Source organism: Muscardinus avellanarius, assembly GCF_963383645.1.
Source record: "Muscardinus avellanarius genome assembly, chromosome: 9".
NCBI lineage: Eukaryota > Metazoa > Chordata > Mammalia > Rodentia > Gliridae > Muscardinus > Muscardinus avellanarius.
In genome coordinates, this window is record NC_137795.1 from 101,114,380 (window position 1) to 101,141,580 (window position 27,201).

The 27,201-nt window shown below is 36.7% G+C and overlaps 1 protein-coding gene across 1 annotated transcript in view; it reads left to right on the forward strand.

Annotated features, from left to right (window-relative positions):
- Positions 1 to 25,606, forward strand: part of LOC308266867 (putative maltase-glucoamylase 2) — a gene marked incomplete at both ends in the record, with an annotated part of 68,018 nt that extends 42,412 nt beyond the window's left edge. The window contains 24 exons of the mRNA XM_080701255.1: positions 788 to 876; positions 2,091 to 2,140; positions 4,293 to 4,460; positions 4,879 to 5,034; positions 6,050 to 6,304; positions 8,020 to 8,174; positions 9,449 to 9,617; positions 10,442 to 10,535; positions 10,952 to 11,064; positions 11,705 to 11,830; positions 13,382 to 13,510; positions 14,384 to 14,491; positions 15,831 to 15,893; positions 16,699 to 16,833; positions 18,248 to 18,332; positions 19,538 to 19,676; positions 22,058 to 22,191; positions 22,482 to 22,516; positions 22,609 to 22,725; positions 23,316 to 23,464; positions 23,580 to 23,664; positions 24,088 to 24,144; positions 24,749 to 24,873; positions 25,471 to 25,606. Of these exons, the coding sequence (XP_080557381.1) occupies positions 788 to 876; positions 2,091 to 2,140; positions 4,293 to 4,460; positions 4,879 to 5,034; positions 6,050 to 6,304; positions 8,020 to 8,174; positions 9,449 to 9,617; positions 10,442 to 10,535; positions 10,952 to 11,064; positions 11,705 to 11,830; positions 13,382 to 13,510; positions 14,384 to 14,491; positions 15,831 to 15,893; positions 16,699 to 16,833; positions 18,248 to 18,332; positions 19,538 to 19,676; positions 22,058 to 22,191; positions 22,482 to 22,516; positions 22,609 to 22,725; positions 23,316 to 23,464; positions 23,580 to 23,664; positions 24,088 to 24,144; positions 24,749 to 24,873; positions 25,471 to 25,606 (2,872 nt within the window). The remainder of the gene's footprint in view (positions 1 to 787; positions 877 to 2,090; positions 2,141 to 4,292; positions 4,461 to 4,878; positions 5,035 to 6,049; positions 6,305 to 8,019; positions 8,175 to 9,448; positions 9,618 to 10,441; positions 10,536 to 10,951; positions 11,065 to 11,704; positions 11,831 to 13,381; positions 13,511 to 14,383; positions 14,492 to 15,830; positions 15,894 to 16,698; positions 16,834 to 18,247; positions 18,333 to 19,537; positions 19,677 to 22,057; positions 22,192 to 22,481; positions 22,517 to 22,608; positions 22,726 to 23,315; positions 23,465 to 23,579; positions 23,665 to 24,087; positions 24,145 to 24,748; positions 24,874 to 25,470) is intronic.
- Between the last annotated feature and the right edge of the window lie 1,595 nt (positions 25,607 to 27,201).

The window sequence follows — 27,201 nt, forward strand, 5'->3', positions numbered from 1 at the left end:
TGAAATATTTGGTGCTTTAATTGGGCAGGGAATTATGGAGAGGCAAAGAGAGATGAGGCAAGGGAAACCTGCAGTAAGCAGTCTTCTTCTCCACCTTTCAAAGTTGGTCTATATTTGGCATCAGTTTTCTCATTTGGAATGGGGTAAATGTAGCCTTAATTCTTTCATATGACCATATTTCTTTACATTTTGATTACATAATATTATACCAATAGTCAAAATAAGCATTCCATATGGACAGAAATTATCCTGAGTTATATCTCCCAAAGCATGAGGGTCTATAAATTTATAGTAGATAAGAACCATCATGTGAAAGTTGGCATAGCTTCAAGTTAAAGAGCTCAGATTTTGAATACAGACAGCTTGAATCCAAGTGCTCTTTTTCTTACATACTAGATATTACCTTGGGAAACTTACTTCATTGTGCTTATGTGCATTATTGACAAACTGAGGAGGCTGAGTATCTGACTCTTTAGCATGACTGTGAGGATAAATGTATTAATTAATTAATTAATTAATTAAGAAACCAGTGAATATTATTTGTTAGAATGAGCACCAATCCAGTTTCTAGCAGGACCTGCCTCCCTCCACCAATCTTCTTATGGTCATTCTCCACCAACCTCTGCTGCCTGTCTGTTTTTGACTTCACATTTCCACAGAATGTTGATATCTACTCAGTTTCTGCAATATAGTCTAGGGGTTTCTGCCCCTAGGACATGAAGGGGGGATGGTTTTACCTTGTTTCATCTCTTCTTCATCCTCTGAAACTGAGAATTGTTCTTCTCAGCCGGAAGAATTCTCTGGGTCTCATTGTCGCCTTGGACTATAAGAGAGAAGCAAGGGGAGCACTGTACTGGGATGACGGTGTGGCTAAAGGTAGGCTTCCTCATGGGAGCATCACTGTGTTCTCAGTGCAAATGAATAAATACAGGCTGTTCAGTAAGGGACATGATCCTATTATCATGTCAGTAGTTTCTGTACTGTAGTTTCAGTGTGTTAAAATTTATTGAGGAAGTTCTATAAGTCAAGTCCAATCCATTGAAATAGATCTGCTGCCTTTCTAAAAGAAGTAAAGTCCAAACACTGTGGTGATACATGTGTACTCATGTTTACAACATAATTCACAACAGTCAAGTAATGGACCCAACCTAGGTGTCAATCCATGGAGGAATGGATAAAGTAGATACATTTGAAGAAAAATGGATGAAACTGGAAAATATCATGCTGAACTCAGCTAGACTTAGAAAACAAGGACCACATATTTTCTCTCATATGTGGAAGCTAGAGAGGAAAAAAGAAAAGAAAAAGAAAGAAAAAAAGAAAATCTCATTAAATTAGGAGAGATACCATTAGAGTAGTTGAATGGGATTAGGGGATGGGGAAGGAAAAGGAAAGGGGAGGTTCAGGGATGAAAACAGAACAGATAATATTACATGCATATGTGAATCTATCACTATATCACTATAATGCACCAGCAAAAGATATAAAAAGAGATTAAAATGTGCAATTTATGTGTTATGAACACTACAGAGCAACAGAAATCATTGCAATTACTTATTCTCTTATCTCAATTCATTATTAATATCAAGCAGGGAATTTTGTTAATAGCTTTATAAAGCACTGATCCAGTCACTATTGAGCCAGATGGATCTAGTTTGTAGAGTATATTTCCAACCATAAAGCTTTGAAATTAATATCTCAGGAAAACTTTTAGGCTGATTATATGAAAATCCTGCCTTTAATGGGATTAAAATTTAAGGATATTTATGCATTATTTATGACTGCACCATATACAAGAGCTATAAAGAGAAGTTTGGCATGACTACCGACTTTGAAGAGCCCATAGTTTAGTGGGATAGATACAACGTGCATGTGGATAATTACAGTGCAATGCAAGATGTTCCAAATACCAGTAAACTGGTACCACGAATTGCTGTAAGAGCTGATAGAAAGAAGCCCAAGAAACTTCTTTAGAAATTGTAAAAGAAACGGGTAGATTTTAGACAAAATTAGATGCTAAGATACTCTAGATGAAGAGCATGACTTGATAGCACTTCTGATGCCCATGACAATGGATCTTTCCCTTTCAGATGCTGTAACTGAAAAGATGTATATTCTGTATGAGTTTTCTGTTGCTTCTGTAAGTACTGTGTTCAAGGAACACACCCTTTATGCTCCTAGCTCAGATTGCATTTTGGATTTTTGGTGTTCTATAGATGCTTGATCATGTGGAACAGGGCAGTGTTGGACTGTGATGGTCACAGAAAGGGTTTAGGTTAATATGAAAGTGTTCAATCTGTAGCAGATGTCCAAGCCTATACAATATCATATGAGATCTGTGCATAAATTATGGAATCATTTTTTTGTGAAAAAATTATTGCCTTTGAATTTAATGTGATGAGTCCCAGATGCCAAGATGTGACTTTAATGAAAGATATAAGTGGATGTGTGCTGCGGGTGTGGATGATGAGTACTCAGGTACCTTTTCAAGCACTTTTCACTTCCAGCCCCTGAAACTTGGCTGTGGGTACAGGTGTCAAGTGATGACTCTGAAAGATTGAAAGATATAGAACATCATTTGCGTCATCTCTGTTTTCCAGGGGACTGAGAGGAGGAGAAAGCCACATGGTTAGTGGAAAATGAGAGATACTCTAATTTGGTTTTCTTACATGTATGAATAGACATTTCCTTTGTGAGGATCTTTATTCCTTTCTTATCTTTTACTTCTTATAAATTCATGTTGTTTTTAAAATTTGTGCTTTTACCTCTGAAATAATTAAAGATGCCTAGGTAGTTGTAATAAATAACAGCAGGGTTCTTATGTGCACTTTATATAATTTTACCTAATGATAATGCCAGAATATTGACATTGGTACTATCAAAATATAGAATATCTCCATTATCACAAAGATCTCTTTTATTGCCCTAAAGTGGCCACACATACTTTCCTCCTTTCTCTACCTCTTCTTCAGGCCTTGACAACCAATAATCTGGTCTTCATTTCTATAATTCTGTCCTTTCAATCATGTTATATAAGTAGAATAATGCAAAATATGTAACCTTTAACACTTGTTTATTCAGTACCATTTCCTCAAAATTCTTTCAGGTTGCTTTTTTTTTTTTTTTTTTTTTGGTGGTACTGGAGTTGCTAGAAACCCTTGTATCTCCAGGCTACACTCCCAGACCTATTTTCTATTTTTAATTGGAAACAGGGCCTCTTAAGCCATCAAGGCTGGCTTTGAACCAGCGTGATCCTCCTTTCTCTGCCTCCCAAGTGTGGGGATTACAAGCTTGCGCCACCATGCCAGGCTGTTTCTTTATTTTCTATTGATTGCACAGTAGGATTCCAGCACCTGGATGTACCACCTTCTGTTTAATTGTTCATTTGATAAAGAAAATCTGAGGTGTCTCTAATCACTGAGCTATTCTGAGTAAAATAAAGTGATTATGGAAATTCATGTACAGATTTTGATATGAACATAGGTTTTTATTACTTTATACATATAAATGCCTGAGAATACATTTGCTAGGTCTTATATTAGTGCATGATTAGTTTTATGAAAATCTTTCAAACTCTTTTCCAGAGTCACTGTATTGGCTTACATTTCTACCAGCAATATATGTGTGACCTAGTTCCTCTTCATCATCCCCAGCATTTGATGTTGTTACAATTTTTCCTTTTAGTCATTCTGATAAGTCTATGGTTATATCTCCTTGTGGCTTTAATGCAAATTTCTGTGAAGTCAAATGATGTTAGGCAGCTTTTATGTATCTTGAACAAGCTATTTAATTTCTCCATGCTTCAGAATCCTCATCTGAAAAATGGGGTAATTATATTTTCAATCTCATATTCTGCTGGGAAAATTGAATAAACTAACATGTAAAAAAACACACAGAGTAAGAATTCATAAATTTTCATTCTTTTGTTAATAACTTAAATGAAAAGGAAAAACACTTGCATGTGTGTGTCTATATCTTCATGTAATAATGGGTGTCTGTAGGTCATGTAATAATGGGTCTGTGAGCATGCTTGCATCTCTTTGCTTTGTAAGTACTCATCTAATCTACTTGAAAATTCCACAATGTCAGGCCCATATTATTTGAAAAAAATCAGTAAATGTAAACATGAAGTATAAATAAAGTATCTATGATGTGAAGAGTTTGCATTAATATTTTCCCTGGGGACAATCACTTGGCACACAGAGGAAAAGGAAATATCTGAGATCGCCAGAAGAGAGATGTTGAATGTAATGTACCTGGATTCTAAATTGACTGTTTTCCCCCCCCCCCAGAACCGTCTACAAGCAAAAATTATAAATAATAATTATGTGGACCCTGACAACCTCATGTTTACAGACATCAGAATCTTGGGAATGGACAAAAAGCCCAGTAATTTTAATGTCTTACATGACAATTCTGTCACTCCCATTTCAAAAGTTACTTACAGTGCTTCAACAAAGGTAAGAGAGTGTTCTATCCTGAAGGGTACTTGGCTGAAAGCCCTAGCCTGAAGATTTTGACAGCCAGTTAGTCCTTTTTTTTGACTTTGACAGTCTAGAGAAAAATGACTTGTTTGGAGAGACACCATGTCATAGAATGCAGGAGAAGCACATGTATGCAGATACAAACTCCTATTCTTTGTTGGTACTAGAGCTTTGAAGAAGACAGTGAGACTTGAGACCCTAAGAAGAAAGTTAGCTATTTTCTACAAATTTAAAACTGATCCCAGAAGAGGCATAGAGAAAACATTGTTCCATACACTGGCCTAGCTCTGGAGACTATTAGCATATACTTTGACTTCTAGACTATTAGGCAAAAACTTTATCCATGTAGTTCTACCTCACCTCATTAGTTACTAGAATCTTTCTCTTTCCCAAGGTGGTGACCATCACTAATCTCAAGGGCCTAATTCTGGGACAAGAATTCTCTATTGAGTGGGATCTTTTGGTCAGTGACCTAGAGAAGTTCAACTGCTACCCTGAGGATCCTACTCCCTCTGAAGAGAGCTGCAGACAGCGCGGGTGTCTTTGGGAGGTAACCATGATCAAGAATAGATTCCACATTGGCCTAGAAGTTGTAGAAATTTCCCCACAAGTAACAAGGAACCTTTGAAATGCTGATGGCCTGAAGTGCATCATGACCATGTGCCACCATGCATTCTCTAAGTTCTGTGGGAGAGGTGAGCTACATTATTCTCGAATGTCCTGATTCAGGAGAAACTTTGCAACTCCCACTTCTCTGGCCACATCTCTTGATCTCCATTTGACATCAGAGTGTACATTGGGTCACACTAGGTATTTTAAGTGAATTTTTTTATCTATTAGAGAGCCCAAACAGGAAGGGTAAGGTAAGGGTGGTCCTCTTCATTTGAATAGAGGGAATGAAAACTTGGAAAAAGTAGTGATTTCTTGAGTGAACTGGGGCAATAAAAATACTGGATCCTGTCTTTGGGTTCCAGGCTTCAGGTTAAACTTTCTGGATGTTTTGTCATGACATCCATGTGTTATATATGTACCTCTGTTCATTATTTAGGACTGATGTAGAGTGTACTACAAACTGGCTGGCTCTAATAGTATACATTATTTCAGAGTCATCTGGGAGCAAGTTGTTGGAGTGTTGGTCCCTTCAGAGGGCTGTGAGGGAGGTTGTGTGGTTCACCTCTTGCTTCTCATGGTATGCTGGGAAATTTTGGCATGCACTAATTTGCATATACACCACTCCAATTTATATCATTATATCCATATGCTGTTTTCCTGTCTGCTTGTTCCTCTATGCCCAAATTTCCTCTCCTAATAAGGTCAGTAGTCATATTGGATTAGAACCCATTCTAATGACCTCATCTTAACTTATCATCCCCAAAGGACCTATTTTCAACTAGCCACATTAACAGTAAATGAACTGGGACTTATCTTTTGGGAGAAACAATTCAACTTTAACTCATAATAATGAGCAAAACTGTCCTGAGACTTAGTCTCTGATAACTAATTTCTTTAGTAGAGTCTCAAAGTATCATGGAAGAGCATGAAAAAAAATGCCTCCTGTGTTGCAGGACACAACTTCTCCTGGTGTTCCGACCTGTTACTATGACACCATCCCTAATTATGCTGCCAGTAATATTCAGTACTTGCCCATGGGCATCACCACCGACCTCTCCCTCCTGGAGGTTTCAGCATCTACACGGGCAAAAGAAGCTCCACCACCCTCATCAGCAACCACCACTGTCCTCTCTGATTCTCTCTCTGAAAAGATCAGGTACCTCAGACTGAGCGTGATATACCACACAGAGAACATGCTTCAGGTCAAGGTAATTCCCACATTGCAGATTCTGCTTCCCAAGATGGAATTCTCAACTTATAGTTTAGTAGATATGGGAGTCATGAAAATACTTTTTATCCATAATCCTTAGTTTATACTTACAGGAGCTGAGGAGGCCCAGAAGGGTAAGGATTAGAAAGTTAGTAGATAGCAGAGACTGGGTATGACCTTAGATCACCAGGATTCTAAATTTCCTATAATTATTAATTAATGAGATCTAGGTGTGTTTTTAAAAATGTTTTTTGAAAAAGATTAAGTGAAATTAACTCTATGATATTATCTTTAACTATTATGCAAAAATAAATATCTCACCTTGAAATCCAACTTTAATTATGGAGATATTTTCCAATCTTTTAATTTTGCCAAGTTTTCAAATTCCATTTGTATTTTGCACTTACAGTGAATCTCAATTTTGGTTCATGAATTTCTGGTGCTCAGTAGCCACATGTAGCTGATGGACATTGTCTCGAACAGCTGAGCTCTTGACATTGTTTTTGATACTTGCATGTGTCATGTGTCATGAATCATCCTGTGCAAAAATGAATGTTCTGATTCAGGTCTGGAATGAGGACACACTGTGTCTATTCCTAATCAGCTCCCAGAAAATGATACTGTTTTGGATTTAAGAAACCAAGTTTTGAAAATCAGGGCTTTGTAAAACCATTTCACTGACATCTAAGATGTGGGTGAATGAAAGCATGAGGAAAGGGGTGCTTGGTCATAGTGAGGGTCTTCTCATTTGCACAACAATCTCACTTCTCTCATCTCTCCTACACACCAAGCCTGCTAGACAAGTGGAAAAGAACAGTGGGTATACAGGGACATCTCAGGAATGGAAAAGGTGTACAACACACACTCACTCATGCACAATCTGACGGTTACATGCACATACACATTCATATAGCACTCGTCATAAACATACACAAGCACACACGCACACATGCACACTCACTCTATCCATGAGTGTGTGTCTATACCCTTAATATCACAAGTTCTCTAGAGGAAAGGCCCTGTTGGTTTTAATGAGGCATTTCTGAAGTTCACCATGTTTTCCAGACACAGGAATCAGGCAGACATCACATGTATTTTTGGGGGATATTTGATGCTTCCTAGTGTGGTTGAAATGGTTCAAAACATACAGGAACTGAGCTTCAAGTGGTGGAACCTGCCTATGATCCCAGTACTTAGCAGGCTGAAAAAGGAGGATTGCAGGTTCAAAAACAGCCCAGTAAATAGTGAGACTCTCATCAATGTAGCAAGACTTTAAGCTAGGGAGTAATTGGCATACCAGAGTGCCTTCAGATAATGGAGGGGAAACTGCAGTGGAACCAGGGAGTCGGAAGATGGGGGCGGGGAAAGGGAGAATCAATGAAGGAATCACTTCCATGAAATTATGTACATATTATGTACATATGTAAGAATACCAGTGTCAACATCAGTACCCTATATGGAGGCAGGGGAATGGAAAGGGAGCCGGGAGAAAGCCTACCAAGCGCTGTGTGCATGTATGTCACTATCGCTGTGAACTACATTATGCAATGAGGCAATAATGTACCAATAGAAGTATAAATATTACAAAAATAGAGTTGGGGTATAACTCAGTGCTAGAATGTCTCTGGGTTCAATACCTAGTATTTGGGCTGGTATAAAAGGATTTAGGTCTGAGACACCATCAGGAAGAATTTCCTTCTCTCTCTTTGCCAGATCTATGATCCTAGTAATAAAAGGTATGAGGTCCCCGTACCTCTGAACACCCCTCAGTCACCAGTTGGCTCCTCTGAAAACTGCCTGTATGATGTCAGGATTCAGAATAACCCTTTTGGAATACAGATTCGACGCAAAAGCTCCCACACTGTGATGTAAGTATGATTTATTTGATCTTAATTATAGTGTATTTAGATCTAATTTCAGTGGTTCTACTTAATACAAGTAAAATATTAATCTTAGGCACTCTACATAAATATGTGTGTTTGTTAAATAGCATAACAATTTATCCTACTTTATTAGGGATTTTTTTCTATTAGTCATTAATGCATAAAAACTAATCTATCCAAGGTTTAAAAAATATGTTGTTTGATTTCAGAGAGAGAAATCCATGTTCTATTTGTTGTTCTTGTTGAACAGGTAGGAGAGAGAAGCAGAAAAGGTCTTATGTTTTCTCTAATATGTGCAGAATAGAGAGTAGTTGGTATATAAGAGAGATTCCAGATAATAGAAGAGAAACCTCAGTGGAACCAGAGAGGAGATGTAAGGGTAGGGGAGGAGGAAGGCTGAGGCTCATTAATGATAGTATTTACCATTGACTATGTACATACATGTGAATATATACCAACATCAATCTGGGAACTCTGTATTGGGAGGGAGGGAAATGATGTTCTACATTATTATATGAGATTATACTGCACTAATAAAAGTGTACACACACACACACACACACACACACACACACACACACACAGAAATTAGTAAGGAGAGAAAAATGGCTCCTTCTATTGACTTTTCTTTTATGACACCATAGACTTAAAGCATTCTCTTGATATTAAGCATAAAAGGAATTGTTTGTTTTCAGGTTTTAGTCCCTGACCTACTGTGGAAGGTCTGGAGTTTTCTCTATGAAGTTCCACATCTCAGTAGAAGTTGTGTGTGTGTGTGCACGTGTGTGTTTCTGTGTATGTCTTCTGATGTCTGTAGTATGTATTTTGTTTTCTCTCTCATGTCCTTTTCAGGAAGTTCTTTGGACACTCTAGAGAAGTTGTTCTGAGAATTTCACATTTTCCTATTTCAAAGTGTTTTTTAGACCTCATTTATGCATTCACATGCTTGTTCAAGCTTATATGTCAGTGTAGAACAAGAAATAAAGAGATGAATGAGAATTGATTCTTGCCTTCCATGAGTTCATGTTTCTGAAAAGGAGCTCTCAGTCTTGCAAACCACAGAGTAAAAATGCAAGCGTGAAGCCTTGGTACCAACTCATGGTAACTACGACCTGGGCCATTTCATAGTATTTGAACCTGAATCCAGACATGCAATGTTTTAGGAGCCTGCTGAATCAACTAGGCAGCCCACATATATTCCATGTTTGCTCTGGTCTGTGGTCTCCAGCTCAGTGTGGAGGTCTTCCTTTGCTTTGCAGGTGGGATTCTCAGCTCCCTGGCTTCACCTTCAACGACATGTTCCTTTCTATTTCTACTCGACTTCCCTCTCAGTACATCTATGGCTTTGGGGAAAGTGAGCACACAACTTTCAGAAGAAACATGAGCTGGCACACATGGGGCATGTTCGCTCACGATGAGGCACCAGCGGTAAGGACAGGAATGAAATTAGTAGTCAGTTTCTCTTTATTTAAATATGTTTTAGTTCTTGTGATTTTTATGCCCATAAATTAATATCAACGTACTCATCAGCTTTGCTTTATGTTGATAAATGTGCTTTGTTTATAAAATAATAAGCATGCTATTTTGTTAAGAATATATATGCATATATGTATATGTATATGTGTATGCATATACACACACACACACACACATATATTTCTGCCTGCATGGACAACAGATTTTATTTATTTCAAAATATATGTTTTTGAAATATATATTCTATGTGCTTAGCACATTATTAAGTGCTTACTGGAAAATTTAACAAGTATCATTGCTCTTCAGATCCTTATAGACAGAAATATGTAAGGAAATAATGATAGCACAATATATTGAGTGCTGTGACAGAATTATGTAATAATAAGCTGGGCATGGTTGTTCCCTCCTATAATTCCAGCTATGCTGGAGACTGAGGCAGTGTATTTCAAGTTTAAGGTCAGCCTGGGAACCCTAGTGAGACTGTCTCAAAAGTGAAAATAAAAAGATCTTGGGGTGTAGCTCAGTGGTAGAGTACTTGTCTAGCCTGTTGAGGTGCTAAGTTTAGTCCTCAGTACCACAAGAAAAAAATGCAATAATAAAGGATGGGGGGCAGAGAGAGGAAGACATAGCTTTTTACTTGGGGTAAAGAGAAGAAGCCTCTACAGAAGATGTGACATGGAATTGAATATTTCATGTTGAATATGAGTTTACTGTTTGGGCTATGGACTGGAAACAATTTATTGGCTTTTCATTTTTATTACCCTCTTTATTACCAGTATAAGAAGTCCTATGGTGTCCACCCTTACTATATGGCATTGGAGGAGGACGGTAATGCCCATGGAGTGCTCCTGCTGAACAGCAATGCCATGGGTAAGACAGAGGTGCCTCCCCCATGCACCACCATAAACAACTGCAGACCTCTCTTTGGATCAGGGATATTTCTAGAAATAAAGAAATTAAGGGTAAGGGAAATGTAATAATTAAGCTGACTTTCCATTCTTTCTTCATTTATTCAAGACTCATTAAGTGCTCTATACCTGGTTTTAAATGTAAAATTCTGCCATGATACTTTAGCTCCTCTCCACCACATGATATAAGCTGTTGAAATAGTGTATTATGTTTGGAAAGCTCTCAAATCCATCTCTGATTTTGTTGATAACTTTCTAGAGGAGGCAGACATTGAAGAATGAGAGTAAAAGTAGAATTTTTAGGACAGATTTTCTATCAGGGTGATTTACAGCTTTATGGCTGTGCTTTATCTACATTTTACTTTTAAATTTTTACAGATGTGACACTCCAGCCCACTCCGGCCCTAACTTATCGAACCACAGGAGGGATCTTGGACTTTTATATGGTTTTGGGGCCAACACCTGAACTTGTAACTCAGCAATACACTGAGGTTGGAAGCCATTCTACACATTGATAAATCAAATATTTATATTTTAGTTTTACATGCACTAAATTATTTATATATTATTATATATACTAATATTATGTTTATATATATATATTATACATACTAATATTGTTAGTATTGTTACCATGTTCTTAGCATTATTGGTCAATTTTTTTACCCTGGGGTGTTCCCACTGGATTATTACTCTCTTTTGTTAATGTCAGATTTCAGTGTTATGGATGCTAAAGGCATAATAATATCCCATCCATCTCTCAATTGCCTGCTAAATAGCCTATTTAAGAATCTCAGATCAGGTACCAAATTCTAAAGTAATAGGCACCAAATTCTATTCAAATTGATAGAATATAGAGAAACTCAGTTATGATCTCCATGGTTCTATATTTGTTTGATTTTTTTTTTTTGAGAGGCTTAGATCAGACAGTACTCAGAAGAAATTCCAGAGTTGTTGCAACTATAAGCCAACTATCTTTTCTTCCTTAGGAAGTATACTGGATCTTGTATTTCACATTAAAATTAACTAACACAATATTTGTATACATATGTAGGATATAGTATGATGATTTCCTAAGTAATGTACAATGTATAATAATCAAATAGAAAAATTAGCATTTTTCTATTCTAGTTGATTGGTCGGCCAGCCATGACTCCATACTGGGCCTTGGGATTCCAGCTGAGTCGCTTTGGATACCAGAACACTACTGAAATCTCCAGTTTGTATGATGCAATGGTGGCAGCTCAGATTCCTTATGTATGAAACTCTCCCTCAGCTTCTGAATTTTTTAATAGAAATTTTGGCTAGCTGTATATTGAAAACAGCCTCATTGACATTATTGTTGTGGCTATTTAACATAGAAAATGTAGCTGTGAGTCTTTTGCTGAGTAGAGTATGTTACTTTACAAACCTACTGCAGGCTACCCTCTTGAGTCAATGTTCAAAACTAAGAGTTGCACAAATCCTTCAGAAGTTGGTGAAATGATTGGAGGATGTCAGCACTCTCTGACTCTGTCAGGAATATTCTGCAGTAGTCACAGCAGGAGTTTAGTCATGGCTCTGGAGAATTAGAAGTAAGGACTTAGGAGAGATGGATATAAAGAGGTGATGTGAAAGAAAGTGGTTGAGATGAAGCCTTCACATTCTCTAAACCATCTATGCACATACCCCACAGTGACAATCTTGTCCCCAGGAAAGCCCGAGAAGTGTGGTCGATTACTGTCAACAAGCAGAATTCCAGAGAGAATACTCTTTCTCCTGGAATAGAGTTTTACACCTCTCATTTTCTTTCTTGGCTTTCAATTCATCTCCTAGGATTTTGGACGGTTAAGATTGAAATATATGAATAGAGTGTTAAGATATTCTATTTAAAGATAATTTGACACCTATACCCAGTCTATCTTTTATACACATTTTATTATAATCTTATCAATCAGAAGTTAGAAAATATTTATTATTAGAAAAGTAATTGAATATTTTAAAATATTTAATTAGAAAAGTACAAGATGAAAAAAATCCATAGTTCTACCTTACAAAAAGAGTCAATGCTCTAATGTTCTGGTTCATTCTTTTTCAAGTTTTGACTTAAGTGGAAGTTAACATTTCTCCATCTTTAACCTAGAGTTTTAAGGCAGTGTAGGTGATTATCATCTTCAGGCTAAAAAGAAATATTTTTCTTTTTGATCTGAATATTAAACACTTTAGTTATCTTTCAACAACCATGAACTGGGTGGGTTTCATGTGTCATCATCTACACTAGCTTGCATTTGTCTACACACACACACACACACACACACACACACACACACACTTTTGATATTATATATAAAATGTATATGTATATATATATATATCCTAGAAACCTATAAAATAATAAAATTCTTAATTAAATAAATCTGGTTTACTGTAGAGAACAGTGAAACCTAAATATAGGGTCTTTTTTGTTTTTTAGGGAAGTCCCACTTTCTACTCGTAAACATTTCAACTAGCACTTTATTGGATAAGCTTCCCAAGTTTGAGATTTGAAGAGTGAGAAAGACATGAATGAAGGGCAGGAAAGGGAAGAGAGTTCCCATTAGGGGACAGAAGAAGAAAGAGTGGGGACAGGTGAACTGTGAGCATGAATCAGAAAGCAATTTCAATCAGCAAAATTGAAAAGTCAGAGTAGGGGATTAATGAGAAAAGAAATAGCTACGGTCCTGGGCTGGGTCAGCAAGCAGCAGGATCCTGAGCTGGGCAGAGCAGTCGGTGTGCCCCACAGGGCACCTGCCCTAGGATCCTGAGCATTTTGCTTGCTCCTTTCTGTAGGATGTTCAGCATGTAGACATTGATTACATGAACCGGAGGCTGGATTTCACCCTCAGCACCAACTTTCAAGACCTCGGTTTCCTTATTGAGAAAATGAAGAACAATGGCATGCGATTCGTTCTCATCCTGGTAGGTGCTAAGGCAGGTGGAATGGCCTTTTCTGTTTCTATATTCATAATTAAAAAATAATACCACTAAGAGAAACCAAGTGAAGGTTACAAGAAACGTTTCTGCACAGTTTTAGCAACTTCCTAAGAATCTAGAATTAGTCTCAAAAATAGTTTTAAGAAACAAAAAGAAGGAAAGAACAGATGAAAGTGGCCTCAATAGTAATTAGAGCAGGTATGAGAGGATGTAAACAGAAATGGCCATTTTGGATTTGCATGTTGCATCATAGAACAGAATAAAGACATTTCATTTCCTTAAGGAACACTGCTGCTACACGCTAAGAATGCAATGTATTTTAGCTCTCTTTACTTGAGGATTATGTCCTACAAAACTGGTTTATCTCCAGGAGTTGTTTTCCAAATGTTAGTATTTTTTTCAAGAATTTTATGAAAATATATCAATAAATTATTTTAATTCTCAAAATCTTATTTTAAAAGTATAGGTTTCTATGGTTACTGAAAAATCACTCATGTCCTGTCATATTTAAGTTTCTACAGGATTTTCCCATCATTTCATTAGTTAAAGTTTTTTCATACTCTTACTTTCTACAATATGGAAAGGTTTCTTCATTAATGGACAAATATTCTCACTTCTTTTGAAAGATATTGTCCTTCATAAGGGTTTTATTATTTGGGTATCAGTGTCAACTTCCCATTTTCATTGGTTATGGTAACAAGCCTAGTAGATATAAGTCAAGTTATCCACTGGGTTTTATTTAATCTTATTTTTGGAGGTCACCGTTTCTTTCTGCACTATTGAATTATCACATCTTGGGAGAGAATTTGCTTGTAAGTGTTTTTCTCACATTTGCAGTTTTAAATGTTTTCACTACAGGATCCAGCCATTTCTGGCAACGAGACACAGTATCTCCCATTCAGCAGAGGACAGGAAAACAATGTGTTCATTAAATGGCCTGACACCAACCACATTGTATGGGGAAAGGTAAGGCTTGTGGTTCTATGATGAATTCACATCACTATCTTAATGAAAAAAAAACCTCTCAATAAATCTTGGAAAAAAATCAGGCAATTAATAAATTACAAATAAGTAGAAATGTGATGCTAATTAGCTCAACAAACATTAATTAGACCAAGATCACAGATCTAATCCTCTGAAATAACTTGTTCCCACCCTTTATGTATTCCAGTTGGTTATTTTACAGACATTTAAAATCCCTCAAGGAATAACTCTGAAATCTGTGTATCCTAGACACCTAAGCTTAAAACACGCATTCAGTGTTGACCTGTGATGCTTAATCAGCCTCAAAAGTAAATGAATCACTAGTTCCTATAGATTCTTCTCTTTCTATTGTTCCCTTGAATTTCTTCATTATGGCTTTTATCCTTATCCATAGCTACAGCATTCAGGGGGACTTCTTGACCCCAGATAGCAGCTTAGGCTGGACTCAACCTGATCCTTCTTTCTACTGTTCTACTTCCTGCTGCTTTGGCTATGGGCCATGCTCACCTTCAACACTGCCCTCTCAGCTTACCCACATAACACCTGTACAAGACCAACTGAGATTTCACCTTCTGTTAAATTCTCAATAACTCTTTTAGCTCTCCCTGTTTTTGTTTTGTTTTTCTCTTTTCTGTGTTGTTGACCTCAGATTACACACATCATACAACTTAGGAGTTATGTACAGTCCATCTGTGAGCTCTTAGAAAACAAACACTATTTCCTGTTTAAATATCAGTAGATACAGATACTAGAAGAGTACATGGCATATAATCAGTGCTCAATAAACATTTTCTGATTGAATTAATTGATCAATATTGGCAATCAATGCCCTACTAATTACAGATGAAATTGGTTGATACTATTAATTCTTTGAATGCTACATATATTTGGGTTCCCTAATGAAACATAGTATGACTTGAAAGTATTGAGATTAATTTTATGGGCTATGAATGGAAATTAGTATTACATATTTAGAGTCATACTTCACATTTTTAATTTATAAAAGAATTTTATTATAAAATATAAAAGGCAGACAAGAGAGCTATGTAATTATTTAAAAGATGGTTGTTCTTAAGATAAATTTAAAAATGAATTTAGTTAATTATTAAGTTAAAAAACAAAATCATGAAAACTTACAGAATGAAATGAGACCCCAGCCTATTTTCACCCACTAGAATTTTATATATTCAGCCTATGCAAGTTAATTTATGACAAAGAGCTCCCAGCATTTTGTGCAGATGATTGTCATTAGAGTCTAACATATGAAATATCTGTCTGTTTGCTATGTCTTTTAAAAGTTTCAATTTTATCTTTTTTATAGGTTTGGTCAGAGCTGCCCAATGTAAATGTGGATGAATCCCTTGATCATGAAACTCAGGTTAAGGTACAGTTGTAACTAGATTTTTGTCTACATTGCCCTAGACATCTGGTTACTTATATGTTTTATCCTGATGGATAAATAGCTTTATCCTTTGGTTAGGTATCTATAACACAAGTGCTTATCTACTGGTAGATTTTTGTCAGAAAGAGACCCTCAAGTGAAAAATCCAGTAAACAACTTAAATGGAAATGTATTGAAAATCATCAATGAAATCCCTTTTGTGTATGTCCTCAATAGGTTGTAATTTCAATCTAATGTTTTTTGAGAAACAATAAGCCAATGTCTAGATACTTTCAGCTGAGGGGTATCCATTATGAGTAACTAGATTTTGATGGATTATCCATTCGCCAAAGGAATACTAGCCAGCTGAAAGAAGCAAAGGGCTTAGCCTCACATGTGCCACCACATCTGCCTGCACCCACCACCCACCACTATGCAGCTTGCTTTTCCCCAAATGCTGAGACCTCCCTGGTTTCATTTTTCTAATAAACAATTTGTATTTCTAAAGTTTAATTGTGTAGATACAGACTGTTGATTTTCTAGTCCACACGATTATATGTCTAGTCATAAAACGAGTCCTGTGTTTAAAGGTACTTTAAGGCTATCATACCTTTTTTCTAAGAATGTTAAAAATGAAAGGAGCCTCTCCCCAACTCTGTCCACTGTTAATCCTGCAACAGCAGCGGACCTCAGGTTAAATCAGAGAGCGGGATGGGAAGGCTCAGATACTACTCATCTCCCCTCCTGATCCAAAGACTCCTCTTTGAAAAGTAAGACCCCACTGTGAAAATATATGTTATTCTTACAGCTATACAGGGCATACGTTGCTTTTCCTGACTTCTTGCGTAATAGCACAGCTGTGTGGTGGAAAAGAGAGATACAAGAGCTTTATGCAAATCCTCAGGAGCCAAAGAAGAGTTTGAAGTTTGATGGATTGTGGATTGTAAGTGCACCCTTAGTTGTTGCTCTTCGAAAATGTTAGCAGTCAAAACATGGCGAGGCTATTCAGAAATTAGTAAAGCAGGGAGCTGCAACTTGAAGGCATAAAAGGGAGGGGTGATGTTAAAGAATCTAGTTCTGGAAATAGGAATAGCAGAGATTATTTTGGGTTTGTCCAGGGACATATTGTCTGGTGGAAATCAGAGCTCACTGAGGCCATGAGCCAGGTCTGGAGATGCCAGAGCACAAAGGAAAGGGAGAAATACCTTGACATGTTTTACCCACCCCCCAACTTTCCAATGTCTGTCCAGTTCCTCCCACTGGCCAAAGCCCCAAAGCCTGTCCTGGCATCCAAGCAGAACTGGAAACAGGCAAGGCATGAATCTGAGAACAAAGAGACACTCACCGTAGGACTGGTGCAGACAACCCTTTGGGGATAGCTTAGAAAGTTTCCTCAGATGTAAGGAGTTCATGTTAGTTGACACTGAGAGCAGGGCTTCTGGAAACATCTCCGGGGAATGTGCTAGCCAGGTCTGTGCCAGGCTGGGAGAAGCTCATGATCACCCAGAGACAAACATTCAAGCTCACTGGCTGCCCTGGTTCCTTCCTGGCCACAGAAACTTTCAGGGTAGAAAGGCACAGAGCAGACCTGTGAAAGGACACAAATTACCCGACACACGCAAATCAGACAGTGAATACATGTGGATAGCTTTGAGAAATATGAGACTGTGATGACTGTGAGATATTTGTTGCAGTAGAAAGGAGGATGTATCAGGGTGACACAAAACAATGACTAGCTTCCACAAACTTGCCTTTGCAAATTTAAAATTCTCTATTGATAAAGTTGACAGCATATATTTCCTTGGGGGCTCTTCTTTGCATTGAAGGTATACATTCACCAACATATGATTTTTATTTTTAGACTTTGTCCAAGTTATGTAGAACTTTTCAGGAATGTATCTATAGCAGAAAGTAAAAGTTCTCTCCTTGGGTTTGGTCTATGTTGATATCAGAATTATTCCAAGCTGTTAGTCTAAACAACAGTAGAGGAAGTTTAGAGCGACCACGGGCATCAGGTACAAAGCGAATAATGTATAGTAGAAAAAAGAGAGATGGGCTTCTTGTGTGAAGGGGATGAATCAAGAGGTTTTCTTAGGTCCTGGATTCAGTGTTATCTCAATATTTTTGCTATTATGATATGCCACTCATAGTTTAAAAATAGCAAGTAAGAAAAAAAGAGTATAACATTCCATGTGAGCTGTCTATTTCGGCCAATGGCAGGGATTAAACAGAGGGCACTGAGCCACCAGCCAAGGGCAGAGCTTCAACCCCACTTGATCAGTTCCCTGAAGTGTCCTCCATAGCAAAGTCCACACTGCCCCAGACACAACAGAATCACTTTGCTAACTTTTTTTCAGGACATGAATGAGCCATCGAACTTCGTGGATGGATCTGTTGATGGCTGCCTCAGTGAAATTCTAAATAACCCACCCTATGTGCCATGTATGTAAAATGTGAATTTACCAAATTACTTCCCTCAAAAGCCTTGCACATCTTTCTTTTACCCTCAAAATTAACACTAATTTTTTTTTTTTTTTGGTGGAGGGGAACCCATTCTCAACATGATATGAAATCCCCAATAGAATAGCCTTGAATAAGTACAAATTAATGTATTACTAAACAAATATATAAACAATAACACTGTATGGGTATGAAAGACCCAGACAATGCAATTGATTCCATTGATCAATATGAACTGCTTGGTATAATTTATTTTTAAATTAATTTGGTGTTTGTGTGTTTGTGTGTGTGTGTATGTGTGTACTGGGGATTGACCCCAGGTCTCAAGCATGTAATACTGCATATTTCAATATGCATTCGCTTAGTTTAATATTGTCAAGGTTCAATTTTTAAAAACACACACACACAGAAATACACACAGAACCCCCCCCCCTCACACTTTTCTTAAATTTGGAGAATACAACCTAATCCTTGAATTCTCAGCCCATGTTCACAGATGCTTCATGAAGGATACTCCTTGATTATACTGTAGTTCAAACTGAAAGAGGATGTTGGGATCAGAGCATCTTAGACAACTGAGTCCCCTCATCTTACAGAGGACTGAGGAAGGGAATGAGTTCCTAAGAGCATTATATTAGCAATTCATGAAACAGAATCTAGAATCCAGGTTTCTTAATTCTTGAGCCATTGTTAACTAACACATTAATTTATTCACTCATTCATTCATTTTTCTTTCTCCCTTAACACTTATGTATCAAATAAAAATCCTGACAAATCAATATGAGTTAGGGACATTATTACAAAATTGATCTCAACAAAATCCTGAAAATATTACCATGGAGTATCGAAACAAGGTCTTGGGAACATTACCATTTAGTGGAAGACCCAGTCCTATCAACATAGCATTTTGACATCTTGTGAAATGAGCTAGGAGAGCATTCCATGAATTAATTTCCAGTTGGAACAGAAAGAAGGGTGTTTTCACCAGCCCACACCTTTTTCTTATTCTTTATTGGATATTAAATCATAGGCTGTTGCTTTTGTATGTCAACAAAATACCTTGGGAAATTGGGCCTGTTACTGGTAATAAAGTTGTTGCTTGAAATAGAGAAATGCCAAAATGATGATCATTTTTAGTGAATGTGAAAATTGAATTGTTTGGGAAATAACTCAGCATTTCCTCTCAGATTTGGAATCTAGGGACAAAGGTCTGAGCAGCAAGACCCTGTGCATGGAGAGTGAGCAGATCCTGCCAGACGGCTCCCTAGTGCGGCACTATGATGTGCACAGCCTGTATGGGTGGTCCCAGACCAGACCCACCTACGAGTGAGTGGGTTTTTTCACTTGCAGCAAAGATATTTTTTACATTGTTACATTTATTGCTTCATATTTCTACTGTGCTTGTACTTAGGAGATATCAGGCAGATGCATTCAGATGAGTGTCAAAATATCAGGCAGTACCTCTGAGTTAATTTATCATTGAAGTTGTTAAACTCACCTGTTTTAAGTGACCACCTAGATGGCATTGTAGTAAATTCACAGATTATGCAGCTATCTCCAAAATAAAATTTTACTGCCTTTTTATCACTTCAGAGAGAAAACTTCAGCCAATTTTGTCATTTATTCCTTGTCTCCACCTTCTAAACCTTAGCTGATTCTAATCTACTTTCCACCTTTATGCATGATCTATTCTGTGTATTTCAAATATTTGGAATCATACAATATATAGTCTCTTGGGTCTGGTTCATCTAGGCTGTAGTATATATATACACACACACACATATATATATATATATACACACACACACACACACACACACATATATATATATATATATATATATATATATTTTTTTTTTTTTTTTTTTTTTGGTGGTACTGGGGGTGGAACCCAGGGGCTTTCTACCTCTGGGCTATACTCCCAGACCTTTTTTATATATTATTTGGAAAAAGGGTCTCAATAAGTTGCTGAAAGCCTAAGTAGCTGAGGCTGGCCTCGAACCTGTGCGATCCTCCTGTCTCAGCCTCTCAAGCGCAGGGATTACAAGAGTGCGCCACCATGCCCGGCTATGCTGTAGTATATATTGATTAATAATATTTCATTGTAAGGATATACTGATGAATATGTTCATTTATAAACATATGCCACTTTTATATATATCTATCCATAAATATGTAGCATCTTTACAACATTCTCCATGGCTCTAATTCTTCAGAATTTACTTTTAACTACCCCCAATTTTTTTTTTTTTACCTCCATCTGAAATTATAGCCCTGGTATCTGTGATGGTGTCAGTACAAAGCTAATGTTATTAATTTCCTGGAGGTGGGAATTTTTTTTCTCTCTGATTTGAGCATATAGAAAAGCAATTAATTTTTTAGATTTATTTTGTAACCTGCACTTTGCTGAATTTGTTATTCAGCTGTAGATGTCTTTTGGTTAATTTTTTTCAGTCTTCTAAGTATAGGATCATGTCATCTGCAAATAGAGCCAATTTGAGTTTTTCTTTTCTATTTGTATTCCTTTGATTTCCTTCTTTGGCCTTATTGTTCTAGCTAGTTTTAAGTGATATATTGAAGTTTGGGGAACAGAGTTCTTTGTTACTCACATCCACTTGAACTCTGTATCCCTGCCTCATTTCAGCCCTTCATAGTCTTCATCAGATGACTGTGAAAGTTTAAATTTTCTCTATTTATTCCTATTCTTTCACCACCTATACACTCGTACACATATACATATCTACACATATTTCCAATTTGCAAGTGATTAAACTGAAACCTTTTACCTTATATTTTGTCCATGATTTTTCTTCCATGTCTTTCCCTTATATAATATATATGTATATATGTGTATGTGTGTGTATGTGTGTATGTGTGTATCTCTATCCATTTTGGGTTTGTTTTGGTGTGGAATATTAAAAATCACCTAACTGGCTGTTTCTACTATAGTGTCTAGTTTCTTTTCCTGACATAATTTGTTGGATAATTCATCTGTGGCAATTGATTTGTGATACTTTCTTTAGCAAATATTTGGGCTGCATACATGCTAGAATCTAATCTGTTAATAGATTTTTCTGTCACATAGTTGTTTTAATTTTTGAGCATAGATCCATTCAGAAGATTTATTTTTTTCAAGAGCTATGCAAAGATCTTTTAAGTATGTTTACCTATGTGTACAAAACATACTCTGCTTTTGAAGTATAAAGTAATAGGGTGGATTATTATAAAAAATCTGCAGTCATATGTATTATTCGGATTCTCTCAACTCCATGTAGACAATTGTTAACTAGGCTTTTAAAAATAAAATCCTTACTGTAGGTGAAGACATGTTTCTTACTATCCTTCTCTAATGTGAAGATTCTTTTCTGTTTTTTTAGTAATGGGGATTAAACTCAGGTATGTTCCACCTCTTAACCACATCCTCAATATTTCTTATTTTTTAAATTTTGAAACAGGTCTCTTTAAATTGCTATCCTCATATTTCAGCCTGTAAAGAATTGGAATTACAGGCATAAGCCACTGCCTGGCTTTAGCAGGTGTTCTTAGAATCGGGTTTAGATAGTGATAGTAGGTTCTTTCTGGGATGAACTTCTCTGATTCTGAATGGAACAGTGCTGCTGCCTCCTACTCCAAGCTGCAGCTACTCTCTGTAGTGAAGTCCCATGACTGTCCATCCTCAGGTTCACATTCCTGTTCTTCACCAACAGAGCTGTTCAGGAGGTGACAGGAGAGCGAGGGGTGGTCATCACACGCTCCACCTTCCCCTCTTCTGGCCGCTGGGCAGGACACTGGCTGGGAGACAACACTGCTGCGTGGGACCAGCTGAGGAAGTCCATCATTGGTGTGTGGGCTTGTTCCTGGGCCTGTGCTGGTGTATGTGAGGGTTGGGGAGTTTTGGAGTGTGTGTTATGTAGCTATACCTTATCATTTATGTGGATAATAAAATCAGTAAGAGTTGAGTTCCTTGTGATTTTGGGCTTTAATTTATAACCATAACTCAATATATTTTTTAATCATAAATAGCTTTGGGCTTCTAAAGGAGTGAGAAAAAGATCAAACATCCCTTCTCCTTCCTAAATGGCTTTTTTTTTTTTTTTTTTTGTCTAACAAAACCTTACTGTCTCATTGCAGGCATGATGGAGTTTAGTCTTTTTGGAATCTCTTATGTAAGTGTTACTGGAACTATGACTTATCACTAATCATTGTGTCTCTTGCCTCTACAAGGGCTTCCTCATGCTCTTATCTTGCATGTTCTCAGACAGGAGCAAATATCTGTGGATTCTATGGAGATGCTGAATACGAGATGTGCGCTCGCTGGATGCAACTGGGGGCCTTCTACCCCTTCTCCAGGAACCACAACACCATGGGGACCAGAGTGAGTTGGACAGTGCTCATGCTGCATGTTTCTGCCCCTCAAATCACTCCTTCATTTTAGCTCTTGGAGGATTCATACTTATTTCCTGAAGGAAAAAAATCATAAAGAATCACCAGAACCTCCATTTCTTAAAATCCCACAAAGTTTTGAAATCAAGTTATCAATAATTTTTAGGAATATTTTTCTTATCTCCTTGGGGATTAGTACCTAAAAGCAAAGAAGTTGTTTTTATAGATTCCCCATGGTGCCAATATATAAGGATCTCCTTTGCTTTGAAGAACATTGAATTTGTATTTTACTAAAATCCACCTGAGATACATAGGTGCTGCATAGAGACCTATGTCTCGTCACATGTGCAAGACCAGAGTTAGATATGTGCAGGGTTGTGAGGGATCAGTGATAAAGGGGAGGTGGAATATATTCTAGTTTTGTAGGGAGTAGGCATAGTGGAAAGGGAAGGCTAGAAATACCGGGAGAGTAGTGTGTCACCTACAAATAGAGTAAGTTAAGTGTTTGGTGACCTTTTTCCTGATACTACTAAGATGGAGTGGAGAAGAAGTGATCTTTTATATGTTCCCTTGTACCTCTAGAGACAAGACCCTGTGGCCTGGAATTCGACCTTTGAGGAGATCTCCAGGAAGGTCCTGCAGATGAGATACACCCTACTGCCCTATCTCTATACACTGATGCATAAAGCTCATGTAGAAGGCAGCACTGTCATCCGCCCCCTTCTCCACGAGTGAGTGCAGCCCCTTTCCCTGAGCAGCAGATCTGGGCATGTCTCCTAGTCTTCTAAATGATCCTCTGCCATGGTTGTGGGAGCATGGATGAGTTTTTCATATTTATTTTTGAAGGTTTATAGAAGACAACACAACATGGGATATTGACCATCAGTTCATGTTGGGCCCTGCCATCTTAATCAGCCCTGTGCTGGAAAGTGTGAGTTTTAAAATTGTAGATGAGAAGCCCTTCATGTGATTGAGAGCCACAGAAGGATTCTCTTGTCTTGGTTTTAAAGATTCTCTTGTATCACCCAGCTCTGTTCTCAAGCAAATGACTTTCTAGACCACCTGAAGAGGTTTTTAGTTTTTGCAAGATCTCTATGAATGAAAATGCCACAACATCAATTAATTTCTCATTTTGGATATTGTCAACCTTCTATCCTTTCATAATTTATTTTTAAAAGTATTATTATATGTGTTTGGAAATTTTTTTCTAGAATAGTTCTCAATGAAATCTCTCAAACTCTTGACATCCAAATAAAATTCTACTTTTATTTTAATTCTACAGAAAATATTTTAAAAAGTTAAAATTAGATCCTCATTGGAATATTCATAACAATGTGCTGATTTTGTTTTTCAGAAAACTTTTGAGATTAGTGCTTATTTTCCTAGAGCCTGGTGGTATGACTACAGCACGGTAAGAATTAAGTATTTGTGAAGACAGATTGCTCCGTGAAGGCTAGAGGAGGGGCAAGAGTTTTCTCCTGAATTCTAGGCACATATTTTTCCAAGGCAATAATTTCTAATCTTGGCAAAGTTTGTGTGAATGAATATTTGCATAAAAACATAAATAAGCTGGATGTGTTGATACATACCTAAAACCCCAGCACATGGGAGGCTGAGACAGGAGGATCCCAGCTTGTAGGCCAGCTTCAGAAACTTAGTGAGATCCCAGGCAATTTACAAGACCATGTTAAAAAAATATCTAGAAGAAGGGTAGCTTGGAGGTAGAGTGCCCAGAGTTCAATTCCCATTATCAAAAAAATAACAATAAATAGACAAATCTAAACACCAAAATCCCACTGATGTCTACCACCCACTTTTCTGAAAATACAGAGAAAATATTAGGTTTTTCAAGGCTTAATCAAAAATGAAAAATCATTTTTTCTCTTGATGTTACAGCATTTTGCTGATTTTTCAATATGCTTCCTTGCACAAGAGAGAGTTGCAGTATGGGACGCACGCATTTGACCTATTTATTCGTTTGTCTTCATATCTTGCTTATATGCTGCTTCTTTCAGGAATCTGGCCACAGATCTAGAGGTGAGTTCAAATTGTTGGATGCTCCCCTGGACCACATCAACCTTCACGTCAGAGGAGGCTACATCTTGCCTTGGCAAGAACCAGCAAATAACACTCACTACAGGTAAGAAGAGGTAGAAATTGAGGGCCTTGTGTCACTATTTAAATGAATAAAATTTAGGCAGGTTAGGGCCAGATCCTGGAGGGCTTGGAATGCAAAGGAAGGAATTTAAGTATTATTCTGTAGCAATCTGAAAGCTATTGCAGAATTCTCTCTTATTGGGTTTTTGTTGCTAAAGAATTAATCCATACCTCACAATATCAATTGCAATATGTATATTTGTAAAGCATGTATATTTAATTTTTGAAAGTTGAAATTAAGCCAAGTGTTTTATTAAACATTTTTATTCTTTAATTTTTATTGGTGCATTGTAGTCATACATACATAATGTACTACATTAAGTACATCTTGTACTTAATTAAGTACATCTTGTACTTAATGTAGTACAAGATGGTAGAGGCATACATGGAAACATCACTCATTTAGTCTTTTCCCATTAACTTTTAAGTATCACACTTTATTTCATTGTACCTATTTTTAGAAATCTATCTACACTTTTAAGATATTACTTTTATTTATGCATACATAATATTTTCAACAGAAGCCAATCTATGTTCTTACAGTCTATAAACTAATAATAATAACATTTCTTTTTGATAGTCGACAAAATTTTATAGGACTGATAGTTGCTTTTGATGATGACATGAAGGCTGAAGGTCAGATGTTCTGGGATGATGGACAAAGCATTGGTGAGTACGAACTTCCCATTGTCCTTGTATATCACACAAGACAATAGTACCACAGAGGACCAGGGCATCATAGTAAGAACTTAAAACCTACTGTGTCCTGCTACTGTCAATAAGGCAATGGAGTCAGAGACATTTTACAATGTTTGCTTACTCATATATGTTACACTGCAAATTATTATACTACCAGACATAATCTTTAGATGTTTAGATTAAAGAACCTTATGTTATAGGTTTACCAGAGCTGATGTATCCCCATTGAATTGTCTGATAAAATAGTGTGGATGCAAGTATCAGATTGACAGAAATTCATTCTCAATGGAACACAGACATGGCTTTACTATTGGGCTAGCCATACCAGTCATTTCTTCCATATCAGCAGATCTCCTTGGGAGGCAAATTAGAGTTGAGAAAAAATTTTGATTATTTATAAATTGGGAACTAAGTATTGCAAGAAAGGTTGCTTCATATTTTGAGTGCTTTCTTTTCTTAATCCAAAGATAGTCTCATTCTGCCTTAAATAATTAGATTTTATCATTATGGTCAGAACACCCGATTCCTCAACATGGAAACGCTGACACAGTGCTACCAGTCAAATATCAATTTTCACTACTTACTGCTCTGGACCAGAACATTCTGATATTGTAACATATCCCATTTTCTAAAATTATAGCCTTTCACTGTTAATATTTCTGAAGGTTTCTTCTTTTAGTTTTAATTATAAGGATAAGCTATTCTCACTAAAGTTTTAAATATTTTCTTTAAAAATACTTTAAGAAGATTAAAAATTACAAACAGTTTTAATATTTTTGCTGTATTGCCTTTCACTTTTATATTACTTAAGAAAATGCTTCAGTTTTAACCTTGATTCTGAGTCTCTGGAAACCCTTGTTTTCTGTCACTACAGATTACAGTTATCCTTCCCCAGTTTTATATAAGTAAAGTCAGCTAGTGTACACCTTTTTTGTGTTTTCACTTCTTTGAATTAAAAAATGCTTTTTAGAATTCACTCAAGTTATTGCTTATAATAGGAGTAAATTACTTTTTATTCTTGAATAACATTTCATAGTGTGGATATACCACAGTTTGTTCACTTGTGTGCTTACTAATAAACATTTAAGTTTTTACATATTTGGAGCCAGTATTCATAAATCTTCAATGATTATTTTGGTCTAAATAATTCTGTGATTCTATATTTTCATCTACCTTGGGTAAAAATCTGGGAATGGAATTGTTGGAATGAATCAGATAAATATACATTTAACTTTTGAAAAAACTTCTCGAATATTTTTAAAGTGGTTCTACAATTTCCCATTATTAAGAACAATGTTTAAGAGTTCTAATTTTTCTCATCTTCACTACACTTTCTATCATCAGTTTTTAAATTTTTGACTACTCTAGTAGATGTACACATTGCATTACAGATTAAATGTGTAGTTTCCCGATATTGAACAACTTATAATGTGTTTATACAACATTTGAGTGGGGTACTGAAAGAAACCCAGACCATTTCTCCATTTGTTCCCCTGATATTTGTTGTCTTTATTGCTGAACTCTAAGGATTCTGGTCCTTTACAAGGCATATAATTTAATTCTATCTATGGCTTGCCTTTTCAGTATTATTATAGCATCTTACGAACATACA